Here is a 13,725-nt window from a genome sequence, read left to right on the forward strand (position 1 = left end):
TAATTATGTTAATTTTAAAATTTGCATTGGAAAATTATTGAGACCTGAATATTTTAATTTTGAAATTTTTGTTGAATTTTAAAAACAATTATAAATTACTAAAACTATTAAAAATCTCACATTTAAATTGTTTTCATTAATGGTTTCAATTTATTTGCTACAGTAAATATACAAATGTTAAGAAAATCATATGAGTAGAAACTAGGAATTTTCAATTAAATATTTATATTAAAATATACTAAATATTTTGTGGTAAATATTTTTGACCGGATTTTGAAAATGTTTTGAAAAGGATTTAGGAAATATAATATTAGAGATTAAGTTCTAATTGGTTATTTGAGAATCTTTAGTTAGTAAAATATGAAAGTTCGTATTATTTCAAAAAAATATTGCAGATGTTTGTACCTATAGTTAGACTATATTTAAATGTGAGTAGTTAGTAATAGTATAGGTTAAGAGAAATATATAAAATATTGTTTTTAAAAAAAATATTCTACTTAAAATCAAGTTGGATCCAACTCTATGATTATGTTTTAATAATTGTACATATTAATATATAGGTGATGTAAATAAGATAAACCTAAACTATTTTGAATAGATAAAATGTAATAATTTTTTTTGGAAAGATCAGTGAACGTACCTTCTCCTCATATATCTCGTTATAAAAATATCACATTATTATTAGCTTGAGTGTTTTATGTAATTCAAATAAAAAGCGAACAACAGAAGGACAAACTGAATATACATAATCTGTTATTCAAGATTTATACATACGTTAAGCAAGAAAAAGAATTTACACAAACAATTTTCATGCTTAATTTGGAAAGAGGAACTATTGTATTTGTATAAATTTAAGTTTTACTCTGTGTAGAGCGCGGGTTGTCACCTATTTTAAAATTTAACCATAAAAACAAACATAATCTAGAATTTTATATGTGTCATTTCATTGAACGTAAGATCCAAAATACATATAGCCAACTGCTCAATCAAAGTCTGCCCAAAATATCTACGATTAAACACATTATATATTGTTTCATTGATTATGGTAGGTTACATATAGTTGCAAAATTACGTAACTCATGGAGTTTTTTTGTATGTTAATTATGCTATTACAAATTATGGAAAATATTATATAAACGATATTACAGCCGACAATTTCTTTTGTCTTATGAGGATTCACGTCTTACCGTATCGCTCTGAGTAAAGCCCTATGAGATTCATTCCTGACGGTACTTCTTGCGCCATGCTGAAAATCTCTTGCAAACATTTTTTTCAATTTTTTGCATAATTCGCCTAAACCTAGACTTTTTCCTGTAAAAATTGTGTTGCCTAAAATTCGAACTCAAACCCAAATGCAGAAGACTTAGATGTAGAAGTCTTTAAACCTTTACCACTAGACCACGGTGGTTCAACGGAACTCATGGAGTTTTTTAGAACTATTATCGAAACAAATGTTGACTGATTGATATAAACCACCAAACCAACCTTGAATCATCAAATTCAGTAGGAAGAATAACCGGCCCGGTTCAAAATTACTAGGAGCGGAGCGTCTCGTAATATTTTGGAAGCGATTACAACCGGTAAAGTCCATCTCAATCTCTTAATCACGTATCAATTCAACTAAGCAAGATTCACTTTACTGGGCCAAAAAAAAGATTCTAAACTGTTTATTTTATATTTTAGCGCACTAATACTTGAATATGGACCAGAGACTTGAGTTCGGTTGGGCTTTTAAAGTTTCATGGAGCTCCGTGCCACGATTCAAATCATAATCTGCCAACGGTCGGCTAGTTTCATTGTTTCCTTCATTACAGATAACACAATCCAAAACGAAACAAAAATATAAGTTTGTCTTCTGACGGAAAAATGGTTGTCGCCAAACAGTCTCCTTACGAAGAGTTTCGACTTAGAAGATTGGAAGAGAACAAAAAACGAATGGAAGCTCTGAATCTGCCAAATCTCTGCCAAACTCTCCGTTTAACTTCTGTCAAAACTTCTCCGGTTTTGATCCTTGTCTTTTCCCCTTTTTTTTATACATCTTTGCAAATGATTGATTGATTGAATATTTGGGTGTTTGTATACAAATCTGGTAGATGAAGAAGTCAAATCTGGCAAGAGAGAAACAGCTCGTGGTTGTTCGTCGATCTAGCCGTATCTCAAATGCTTCTTCTTCTTCTCCTGTTTACAAAGAAGCAAGTATCTTGATTGATTTTTTTTTTAAAAACGGTTTTAGTTTCTCTTATTAATTTAGGGTTTTTGATATTTGTTTTGTTCTCCAATCAAAAGGTTGTTGTTCAACGAGTGCATCTACCCAGAAGGTGAAATTACCGAACTCGCTTTCTTCTTGTCGTAAAACTGTAAGATATAAGCAATAACTTTGATTTCTTTTAGGGTGTCCAAGGGGAGAGATTTGTCGAATCGAGTTTATGTTTCTGAAGAAATAAGAGAAGAGGCCTTTTCAAAAGCTGAGAAGTTGCAGGCTGATTTGCGGAACCGCTTCCCAAGTTTTGTAAAATCCATGCTTCAGTCACATGTTTCTGGTGGATTCTGGCTGGTAAAACAGCCTCTGATACACACCAAATCTTTTTATATGCATTCTTTTGGTTTCTTATGTACATCTGAATGTCATAATCTAACCCCCCCAAAAAAATCCATTTTTTTGTTACAAAACAGGGTCTTCCAGTTCATTTCTGCAGATCTGAACTGCAGAAACAAGATGGTGTCATAACACTGATTGATGAAGAAGGCGAGGAGTTTGAGATCGTGTACTTAGCGAAAAGGACTGGACTTAGCGGGGGATGGTTGGGTTTTGCGGTTTCTCACAACCTAGTATATGGTGATGCACTTGTCTTCGAGTTAGTTCGTCCTACCGTCTTCAAGGTTTGTAAAACGCCTTAGGTCTTTTACCAATAGGCAAGAAATTCTAAAAACTGATGTTTTGATATTGCTGTTCTGTCAGGTTTACATTACAAGAGTTAAAAGTTCTGGAGAAAGCCTAAAGATGTGAGGTGTGTGGTCTGTTAGGATTTTTGGAGATGACTAGTGTTAGAAGTTTACCCTTTTGTGTCTTTGTATGTAAGCTGTTAATTCTGCGCTAGTTATAAAAGTGTTGGTGTGTGCTCAAGGCTGTTATCACATCTTTTATTTACAGTATTTTGGAAGTGGTTGTTTCTTTTACACAAGGTGTAAAATCCTTGAAATTTTAGGAATGAGCAATAACACTAAATTTAGTTTTATTTGTGATGCATTATCTGATGTTTAAATTTTGAGTTTCTCAAAATGAATTCTCAAGAAGTTAAATTACTTTTTTCTAAATGATTTTAACGGCTTTAACCAATCTTTTTAAGTGACCGTATCCCACCTATCTTTCAATATTTAACCTTTCCAGTTTCCACCTCAGTTTCACTCATTTTCTGTATAAAATAATTGAAATTCTTCCCTTATCGTTTATAAACTAGTACAGCGAAACGATGAGTTCCATAAAAAGTAATAATCCCCATGTTAGAAGCTGCAGAAAGAACACTTTAGGAGGCTAAAAAAACAAGTTAATGATTATTGCTTAGGTAGAAACATATTTAGAAACCAGTGATGTCGTCTCTTTGCTTGGCGATCCTTTTCTTAAAGAAAATTTGGTGAGAAACTATTTTTTGCATTATGAAGCTATTTTCTTCTACCATTTGGAAGACCTGTCGTCCAAACTTGATGGTTTTGCAAAGCTTCTGGAACTGATAAAGGTGAGCTATATGTCGCATGTTTAATGACAAACTAGATTTTACCCGCGCTTAGAAAGCGCGGGTTTTTTGGATTATATTATAATACAAAGTCGTACTATATCGAAAAATATAATTTTTAATAGTTATATAATCTACGAATTAGTTTATTTGAGATTTTATATGTACACTTTTACGTAAGTTTCTTTTAGGCATGAAAATTAAATCCGGATCAAAAAAACAAACCGAACCGACCCGAAAATATAGGTTTAGTTCAGGTCCCGAGAAGATAACATATTGTTTTTTTTTTGACCCGCAGGTCTTTGTTTGAGTCCGGGTCCTACCCTAAACCCGATCATAAATATGTTGTGTTTATTAAGTATATTTGGATATTTTGAATATGTTTCCGGTATTATGGATATTTTTTTTAAGTTTTTGGTTTATGATTATAGTTTTTGATTTCAGGTAAATTTTCAAATTAAAAAAATTGGGTATTTTTCAGTTCTGTCAGATTTTGAATAAGATTTTGAATTCCTAGGTATTTGAATTTTTTGGGTATTTGTTTGGAGTTTCGAATAATTTTCAGATTTTTTAGATATTTTGATTTTTTTTAAGATCCTAAATACCCGAACATATGTGGACCCATTACCTCCATATCAGGTCCAACAACCTTTTGATATAGATTTTTAACGTTATCGTACAAAAACATGGTTGATGAAATATTTTTATGAGTAAAGGTATCATAAGGAATCATATTAGGATCTGTTAAAAATATTTAAAATTTTGTATTGTTAGAATGATTAATGGTATTACCAAAAAAAAATTATAGCTATACATGACTCAAACAATTTTTTTATATTAGATCTTTTTAAGACTCTTTCTCTTTTAATAGTATTGATTCGTTTTTAAGTGAAAAGTATAATATCTAAACCAATAATTTTCAAAATCGTGAATAATCAAAACTAATATCGTGAAGTCGGGTTAGCTTTAACAGAACCATAGAATTTCTACATTTTTGTGAAGGTAACATGAATATTCAGAAAATTCATTTTTAAATATGAAAATATCTATCAAACTATAGATCTAAATTTAAGGTAAGACCAAAAAATAATGAGTTAAATGAAAGGGTCCAAACAACTTTCATAGGTAGATTTTTTAAGACTCATTCCTTTTTAATAGTATTGATATTATATGATAAAAATGATAATATAAAACATTAGTTTCAATCCTTTTACGATTAAAAATCAAAATGGTAAATATAGTAATAGTAGTGATTAGGATTTAAGAGTGAGATTTGAATAAATAATGGAATTGAATAAATTATTGTTAGAGAAATATATGGTAACATATTGTTAGTCTAAATTTAAGGTAAGACCAAAAAATAATGAGTTAAATGAAAGGGTCCAAACAACTTTCATAGGTAGATTTTTTAAGACTCATTCCTTTTTAATAGTATTGATATTATATGATAAAAATGATAATATAAAACATTAGTTTCAATGATTTTACGATTAAAAATTAAAATGGTAAATATAGTAATAGTTGTGATTAGGATTTAGGAGTGAGATTTGAATAAATTATTGTTAGAGAAATATATGGTAACATATTGTTAGTCTAAATTTAAGGTAAGACCAAAAAATAATGAGTTAAATGAAAGGGTCCAAACAACTTTTATAAGTAGATTTTTTAAGACTCCTTCATTTTTAATAGTATTGATAATTAATGATGGAAGATCAATCATAACCCTTGTCACTTTACTAGTTATCCAATTACGCTAATCTATTTGTTAATTAGACAACCAATGAGAATTAACATCAAATTGTTACAGAAGAGAAACTAATTTGGGATTGTTTCAAACATTATCAAATAACTTTCAGACATGAAAATATTTTATATCAAGTCAAAATTAGCTTTATTCATATTGCAAATCATAGATTCTCTAAGCATCTAACCATAACACAATTAATCACTAATCAAACCATCCTAATATTCTAAAACTCCAATCCATATATCAACTACAACTACAAGCACATGGAATGCAAAACCAAAGCAAACAAAGACAACAAACTACGCATAACTGCATAATTGTATTTCAAACTATGAGATGTTTTAAACCTATATTCAAACTTAGGAAAACTAAAATTAAGGTTTTAGTGTGCTTATAATTGTATTTTGTATAGTTTAAGAAACAATCCCGTTTGGCCCATGACAACTAGGTCAAAAAGAAAGTAAGATAAATGCACGCATAATCAGCATGGATAATCGGTCATTTGGCCAACCGTGTGAACATTCGCGTGTCACATTAAGATTTCACGCGTGATCAGTGTTCTGGTCAATCATGTGAACATTTCAAAGTTCTTGAGACTTTGCACAAATGATCAGTCCACACGAACAGAATTATGGTCTGTCTTGTGAACATCTGCGACATAGGCACCTCTTGTTTTGTTTACACTAGAATCGATTGGAGAATTTCCATGTCCGTTCATGCAATCTAGAAAACTCCGAAGGCTATGCATATGTACAAAATGCAACCTAAAACTCTAGGATACATGCAAAATGATACAAGATGGAAAATGCACAAAAAAATCATAAATCGACTACTGAAAGGCAAAACCGATATTATCTTGAAAAATCATGCAAAGATCTTCAATATCATACATTATTATGTTCAGGGGTGGGCCGAATCGGATATCCAGGTTTTTGTAGGTATTCGTGATCGTGATCTGATCCATTTGAATAATCAATTATCCGATCCGATTCGATCCGTAGCCACTCGAATATTCGATGTCCCGGATATCCAGACAATTTAAGATTTTTGACCGGATATCCGATTTGATCCATAAAAATAAAATTAAAATTAAAAACTAAATAGAAATTCTAAAAAGAATAATATTTTATTACAAAAAATACTTTTTTAATTCTAATAACTAATATAGTAAATTTAGTAAATAAAAATATTGTAAAACTTATATAAAATATAGTGTTTATATAACTTATATATATATATATATATATATATATATAATTCTTTGAATATATTTATATATATATATGCATATAACGGATCATTGCGAATATCCGTTAGTAAAAATATTAGTATTTGTGGATTGCTTCGTTTTTAATGGATATTTCATATTAGTATTTGTTTTGCTTTGCATTGTTAGAGATCCAAATTTTTTGTTTTTAATAAAAATAGATAACGAATCAAATCAAAATTTATGAATATTTTCCTCGTCCTAATTATGCTCGTAAAGGTCCAAGAGGGAAAATGATAAAAGGCCCCAAAAGAAACAGAGTTCAGAGATTACAGGAATGGCAAGAAAATAATAAACCCCACCACCTCGCGAAAAGTCAACTACTCTACTCTAGCAGGTCATAACCGGCGGGTCAACAACGTTATTGACCAAGTAATGACGACTTTGCGTTAGGCCATCTCCAACCTAACTCCAAAACACTATTTTAGTGTGATTTTGACGCTAAAACCTTTTCCAACCCAACTGCAAAAATCACACCACTTTAGTGTCACACTATAATTTTACACCAAATTTGATGTTACACTATTCACTACACTATAACACTATTCACTCCACTAAAACATTATTCATTTATTTTATTAATAAATTGTACAATTAAATAAATGGCAAATAAAAAGTTAAATACATATAATATTATAAAATAACTTTTAGTGTGAAGTTTAGTGTTGTGGTTAGAGAAGAATATTTTTTTAGTGTTGAAACTACTCCAAAATAGTGTAGTTTTGACACTAAAATAGTGTTATGGGTTGGAGATGCTCTACCTCACGTTAACATTCAAAAAGGTGGTAGGAAAACGGATGCAACAAACAGGTTGAAATTCATCTTTTTTTAAAAAAAATAGTTGAAATTCATCTTGATATAAAAGAAAGAACGAAAACGACAAGGAGAGGGTCTGCTCATTCTACACAAAACTAGCATGAAGAAGTGATAATTATTCTGGGTTTGAGCTTTAGGTTAACCGTTTACGTAATAATCCGGTAACAAGTTATTTAATGATGGTAATTTAGTGGTAGGCGAGATTTTGGTTTTAAACAATCTGGGTTAGAAGACACTCCACAATATTCTCTTATGTGGCTACGCATATATGGATCCATTATTTACGTTTCATTTGAATACTCGGAGAGGATTCTTCCATAGACTACACTACCAATTGAAGATTATTCTAGGTCCTTTGATATTGCTCAAATTACAGTTGAGAAACTTGCTCTCTCAAATAACAAATTCAATTGCAAGTATTTATGAACCGAATCCACATGGAGCGTGGACACACAATGAACTATAGAAATCAAGATTAATTTAGGCAAATTAATATAAAATCAGTAAATAACAAAAAAACAAGTAATCAGTTGGTTGTAAACTTATATGAAAAAATAGCTAGACTTAGAGTTTCAAGAAATCAGAATTATGATGTATAGCTAACGATGTGTGATAAACCTTCCTAGAACTCGAATGCAATAGTAAGATATCCAGCTTTCACTGCGAGTCTAACCGGATGATTAAGTCTTTGTTCCAGCGCTTGCATGCGAACAAGGAGTGAGCGATACTACAGTGTCGATCAACACTATAGAGTGTTGATCGATACTTCCTTAGACAAGCATTAACGTCCTAATCGATATGTTCACTAGATGTTTAGACCAGCTCTCGCATGCGCGTAATAACCTAGCTCAGCATAATTATTATTAGGTAATAAACCTACTTTCGTAGTTGTCTATATCCTAAATTCAAGGTTCTAGTTAGCTACTTTAGAACACAAGCAATAAGATCAATTTTGTTGAAGGATCCTAATAATTCACCCTAGCAATTCTATGTTATCAATAATTCATCGAAACTCTAGTAAACCCTAAATCTAACAAACATAACTACTCATGCATGATCATGCAAAAGATATCAATAATCTGGATATATATAATGAATAAATAGAATAAGGTAGAAAAATTGGAGTTCCAATACAAAATCTATGGAGGAGTTCTTGATCTTCTCTTCAGAAACTTACAAATAAAAGCCTAAGTAAATATGGTGTAAGGGGTTTTGTGATGGTCTCCTTTGCCTAAAACAATGGTAAATATTATAAATACTAGGTATAAAGTCGGCCAAGGATAATATGGTAATATGGGGATCTTCTAGGCTTGAGTCGGTCTTGAAACAAGTGGAGCCCTTCTACTACCATCGGTGTCGAGCACACTAAGGGTGCAGTCTCGGTCGACGTTTTTTCTAAATCTTGGCACTGACTTTGATTTCTTGAAACAGTTACGAATTTTCTCATCCATAAGCTTCAAAATACTTCATAATCCCCACATTTCTCCAAAACATATCGTGACCTGAAAAGACTTTAAAATAGACTCCAAACAAAACTTAATGACTCTAAAAATGATTTATACCATGACTAGAAACTGGTCAATTCGATAGTATATCACCCTTCCATAAGCCCGGAATATCTCCAGATTAATCTAAAAAAAATAGACTTAATAATCCAGCAATATACAATTTGACTAACCCCTGACATTAATAGAAAAGTATTACAAACTTGGTAAGTCAGTGTGATATTCAGTCTACTCTATAACGTTAAGGAAAGTAAACAAAGGGAAAGGAAAGATAAGTATGCTTAAAAGGAAAGGATCCTAAGTCACATTTAATGAGATACTATTTTCCTTTATTGTAAACCGTGGATGAAAGCCGGTGGAGAGATTCCAATCCGAGGAGGGAAAGAAGAGAATTTGAAAAAAAAAAAAAAAATAGATTAAACAGAAATCACCTACTAGAGATTGAGAGATCTTCTGAGAATCGGCTCATCTGACCACCACTTGATCTAGCTTAGATGGACAGCTGATAAAAAAAAATTTGAGAGATCTAAATCAAGAATTATCAATTTAGTATAACATAATTGTTAAACGTGTTACTGGACTAGTGCCTTAACATAACCACAAAAACCAGTCTAGAACTCGATACAACTAAAATAAGAGGAGCTGCATGGGTGGTTAAAGATTCATCAGGATCAGTACTTCTTCATAGTAGATTCACCTTCATCAATGTGAACTCTGAGATTGATGCAGCTCTTTCATCGCTTATGTGGTCTATCCAAATCATGAGATCTCATAGATTTACTAAAGTCATCATTGCTCAAGACAACAAGATTCTAACTGAAGTTATTGATATACCATGGATTTTACCTCTTTTAATACCATAGTATAAGTCTTTTATTGAGTCTATTATATGTGTTTGTAGTCTGTTTTAGAATATTTTAAGGTTCAGCACGTTTTGGAGAACTTTAGAGATTTTGGAAGTGTATGACAACACAGACGCATCAAAAGTTTAGCTATGGATAGAAGCCTTCTGACGGTGCGACTACGATAATAATTTGACACAATATATATCTTTGAGTTAGCTTTCCAAAGCCACCAGTTTGAGGTCTATACGACGGTTAGACCTAAAGTTATGCATGTTTTACTAAAGAATGGTATGTCTGACTCGCGAGAGGAAGCTGTCGAAGATATGAAGGAGTGTCTTTCGACACTCAGAAGACAGGCCGAGTCTATTTTATGGCCTACGTGGGCCTAGAAGTGACCACAAATTACCAGAATATCCCTAGACGACTTGATACCTAGTTTTTATAGTTGTCTAAGCATTGTTGACGGCTTAGCTATCTATGCTATCTACGCTTTATTCTATAGGTTAGGAGAAAAGAGATGAACTCCTTCAGAATCCTCTTGGAACTCATTTGGTTTTGGTTTTGGTTTTGGTTTTGATTATATATATGATTTCTATTCTTTCTTTGATTATGTCTTTTCTAATCATGTCTGAGTAGATATCTTGTTAGGTTTAGGGGATTTCTAGGATTTTGATGAACTTATGATTTATAGAATTGCTTGGGTGATTTATTGCATCCTCACAAGATTGTGCTTATTGTTTTTTTCTAGAGTAATTAACTAGGAACCTGATCATAGATAGTTAGTGCATGCGAAAGCTGGTCATTTACCTGAACTGAATTCTGAAATAGGTTGCCACGCTGGATTAATAGACTTAGTGGGCATATCGATCTGGACATTAACTCCTGTTTGGAATCGTATCGACCGACACCCTATAGATGTATCGATCGACACTCGTTCCGTATCGAATATGAGAGTATATGTACATATTCAAACATAGTGAGAGCTAAAGATCTTACTATTACATTCGAGTTCTAGGATCAACCTCTTAGCATCTATATATTTAAGTTCTGATAACCTGAATGAAATCCTAAGTCTAGCACCTTATCCCATCCGTTTACAACTCTTTTATTTACTTTCTTGTTATTTATTGCTTTATATTATTTAACCTAGCTTAATCTGAAATCCATGTCTGTTATGTGAAATATCGTATCTACGTGGATACGATCCTTAAGTACTATAATTGATCTCTTATTTGAGAAAATTTCTCGAGGTTAATTTGAGCAAATCAGTTATCAACCGGCCAAAAGCTTGGCATTCTTTTAGATACTCAAAGGATGCCATCCTTCCAAATCTTCTTTTGATTCCTTTTGGATGGTTCATTGGGAAGCTCCTTCGTCAAACAGAGGCTCCTTCTAATTGCAAAAAGTGTTCTCAATCCCAGAAACAGGTTATCGTGGCTGCTGGTTACCCCCAGTGGTTATCTCAACTCTTTTGCTCTGAGAAGACTAATGCCTCTGTTCTGATGAATTTGCTTGCGTATAGTTTTTTTATTAATGATCCCTCTAGCTGGGTTGATCTTTAGCTTGGTTGTTATGGTGGTTATGATCTGTGTGTAAATCTATCTCATGCACCTTGCGCTTTCTTTGTACACTGCCTCATGGCTTTATATTTAATACAAATCAGATGACCAAAAAAGACTAGTGCATTAACTTTATAACAAAATGTTTTTTTTTATCCCTATAATCTTCATAATTTAAGAAGCTTTGTTTTTATCAGTATATTACTTTATTCCATTGAAGAAAATAATTATTAACTATTTTCTTTGGTTTATAGATTTTATTAAAAGTATGAACCTTTTTTGTAATACCAACTTATTTCTTTACTGAATCCTATGTATTAAAACTATAGTGATAATATTAGTATTTTTATTTTAGTATATCTAATTTGTAAGATATATTAACTAATTTTAATATTTTATTTTTGATACTATGTTTTCAAAGATGAAATATATTATAAAATCCATAAAATATGTTATTATATATATAATTATTTTCATATAATTTTAAAATTAGTTTATATATTAATTTATGTAAATCAACTTACTACTTGGTGTAATAATTTAATTATGATTATTAATTTATATTTAAATTTATAGAATTTTTTTAACTAAATTAAAATTAATTAATTTATAATAATTACAATTTATTTGGTTCTTTAAAAGTAATTATTGAAATTTATAGAGAATAGTAACCATTTGAGAAAGAGACACATCCTATATTTTAGAAAAAACAAAAACTATACAAAAAAAAAACTAAAAACTGGATTGAATGAGACAATATGAGAGAGAAATGTAAAGTTGTAAACACTACCATTATATATTGTTAACATAGTTAGAAGATAGAAGAAGAAGACAAGGCAGTTGTTTCCCTTTTACTTTCTTCAAATCTCATCTATATATTCTACCTTGTATGAATCCTGTAAAGCCGAGTCCTCACCATCCCGATCAAGCATCACCATATATCTTTTTCTGCTAAAATTTGGTGCATATATTATAAAAGTGCCAAAGCATACATAATATGTAAATATTACACTGCTATAGTGGATAAAGATAGTAATTTTCAATCTGCAGCCCAGCTAGAACTTGGCCCGATAGTGCAATGCAGGCCACTTATTTTCTTCTGGCCTTAAACATTTCTGATGGAGAAGGCACAATTTGTTAAGCTTTTGGAATAGTCGACGTCGTCTTCTGTAGAGAGAGTAGTTGGATGGTCTCAGACAAGAGAGAACCAGAGCTGTATGCACACACTTGATTCTACCAGATCAAATTCGCGCAACGATGAGAGACGTTTTTTTGATAAAAGAGGAGATCGTTGAGAGGATAGCATCATGTTACTTGTAATGAGATCGATGGAGTCTATTGTTGCGCTCACGCCATAGTTCATGGATCAAAGCTTGCCAAGATAGAATTGTGAGGTAGCGTAGTCGATTTTTGCCAATATATCGGATAAGAGCTTGCAAAATATCATCCCAGTCATCAGATGGAATGGGAATTTAAGCTTCGACGCAAGGTTTCTCCATATTCCTGAGGAGAAAGAACAACAGAAGAAGATATGGTTCCTTCCTCTGGTTGTAGATTGCATAAGAGACAGAGAGGGTCTGTCTGCAATCCCCAAGCCAATAGCTTGTTGCGTTGTTGCGTGTAGGACATTTATCCAGAACAAACATCCAAGTATGAGTCTTAATCTTTGGAATACTTTTCTTTAGACAAACCACTAAATGCCAAGGAACCAGAGGTTTTGATTCATTTAGATAGTTGTAGACTCTAGCTGACACAAACTTGTTGTTCTTTGCAGTTGCGGTACCTAAATTACCTCATTCTGGATTGTTCATGCTATCCGAGAGAGTGATAGTTGAAAGATAAACCTGAACCTGCTCCATTTCTTGTGATCTTGATTGACCTATATCCCAAGATTCTCCAACCCACATCAAAGATAATGATGAAGAGAGGGGAATACCATATTGCATCAGTCCATTATTACCAACAAAGTTGATTAGCTGGCAATGGGGACCAAGGTGTTGTCCATAAGAAGATTGAATTCCCATTGCCTGGTAATATTCTCATCCAATTAATTGCAGTTTGTCTCAGTCTCTATATATGTTTGAATAGCCAAGTCTGCGATTAGTTATCTTTCATTGACCAAAAGAATTTATATATAATAACATTCTGATGGATCCATGATACCCAAACACATTCAGTTCTAAAAAAAAGAGCATCCAGAGAAGCTTTAAAATGCAAGTACTGTTCCAGGATGCAATACTTCGAAGGCCTAACCC

General features: G+C 31.9%; 1 protein-coding gene across 1 annotated transcript; it reads left to right on the forward strand.

Annotated features, from left to right (window-relative positions):
* The first annotated feature begins 1,788 nt into the window (after window positions 1-1,788).
* On the forward strand, window positions 1,789-3,208 carry LOC106326676 (B3 domain-containing protein At5g42700). Its single transcript, XM_013764595.1, has 6 exons — window positions 1,789-2,001; window positions 2,094-2,192; window positions 2,287-2,318; window positions 2,392-2,554; window positions 2,674-2,880; window positions 2,960-3,208. The coding sequence occupies exons 1-6, from the start codon at window positions 1,867-1,869 to the stop codon at window positions 3,005-3,007; spliced, it is 684 nt and encodes a 227-aa protein (XP_013620049.1). The 5' UTR covers window positions 1,789-1,866; the 3' UTR covers window positions 3,008-3,208.
* Window positions 3,209-13,725: the final 10,517 nt, after the last annotated feature.

The sequence above is a fragment of the Brassica oleracea genome, chromosome C2 (assembly GCF_000695525.1).
Source record: "Brassica oleracea var. oleracea cultivar TO1000 chromosome C2, BOL, whole genome shotgun sequence".
Taxonomy (NCBI): domain Eukaryota; kingdom Viridiplantae; phylum Streptophyta; class Magnoliopsida; order Brassicales; family Brassicaceae; genus Brassica; species Brassica oleracea.

What these genes read in the sequence shown, in the direction of transcription:
- LOC106326676 (XM_013764595.1), top strand. Translation starts at nt 1,867, where the DNA reads ATGGTTGTCGCCAAACAGTCTCCTTACGAAGAGTTTCGACTTAGAAGA. An exon ending in CTTCTGTCAAAACTTCTCCG is followed by an intron (nt 2,002 to 2,093) that starts GTTTTGATCCTT and finishes CAAATCTGGTAG; the next exon opens with ATGAAGAAGTCAAATCTGGC. An exon ending in TTCGTCCTACCGTCTTCAAG is followed by an intron (nt 2,881 to 2,959) that starts GTTTGTAAAACG and finishes CTGTTCTGTCAG; the next exon opens with GTTTACATTACAAGAGTTAA.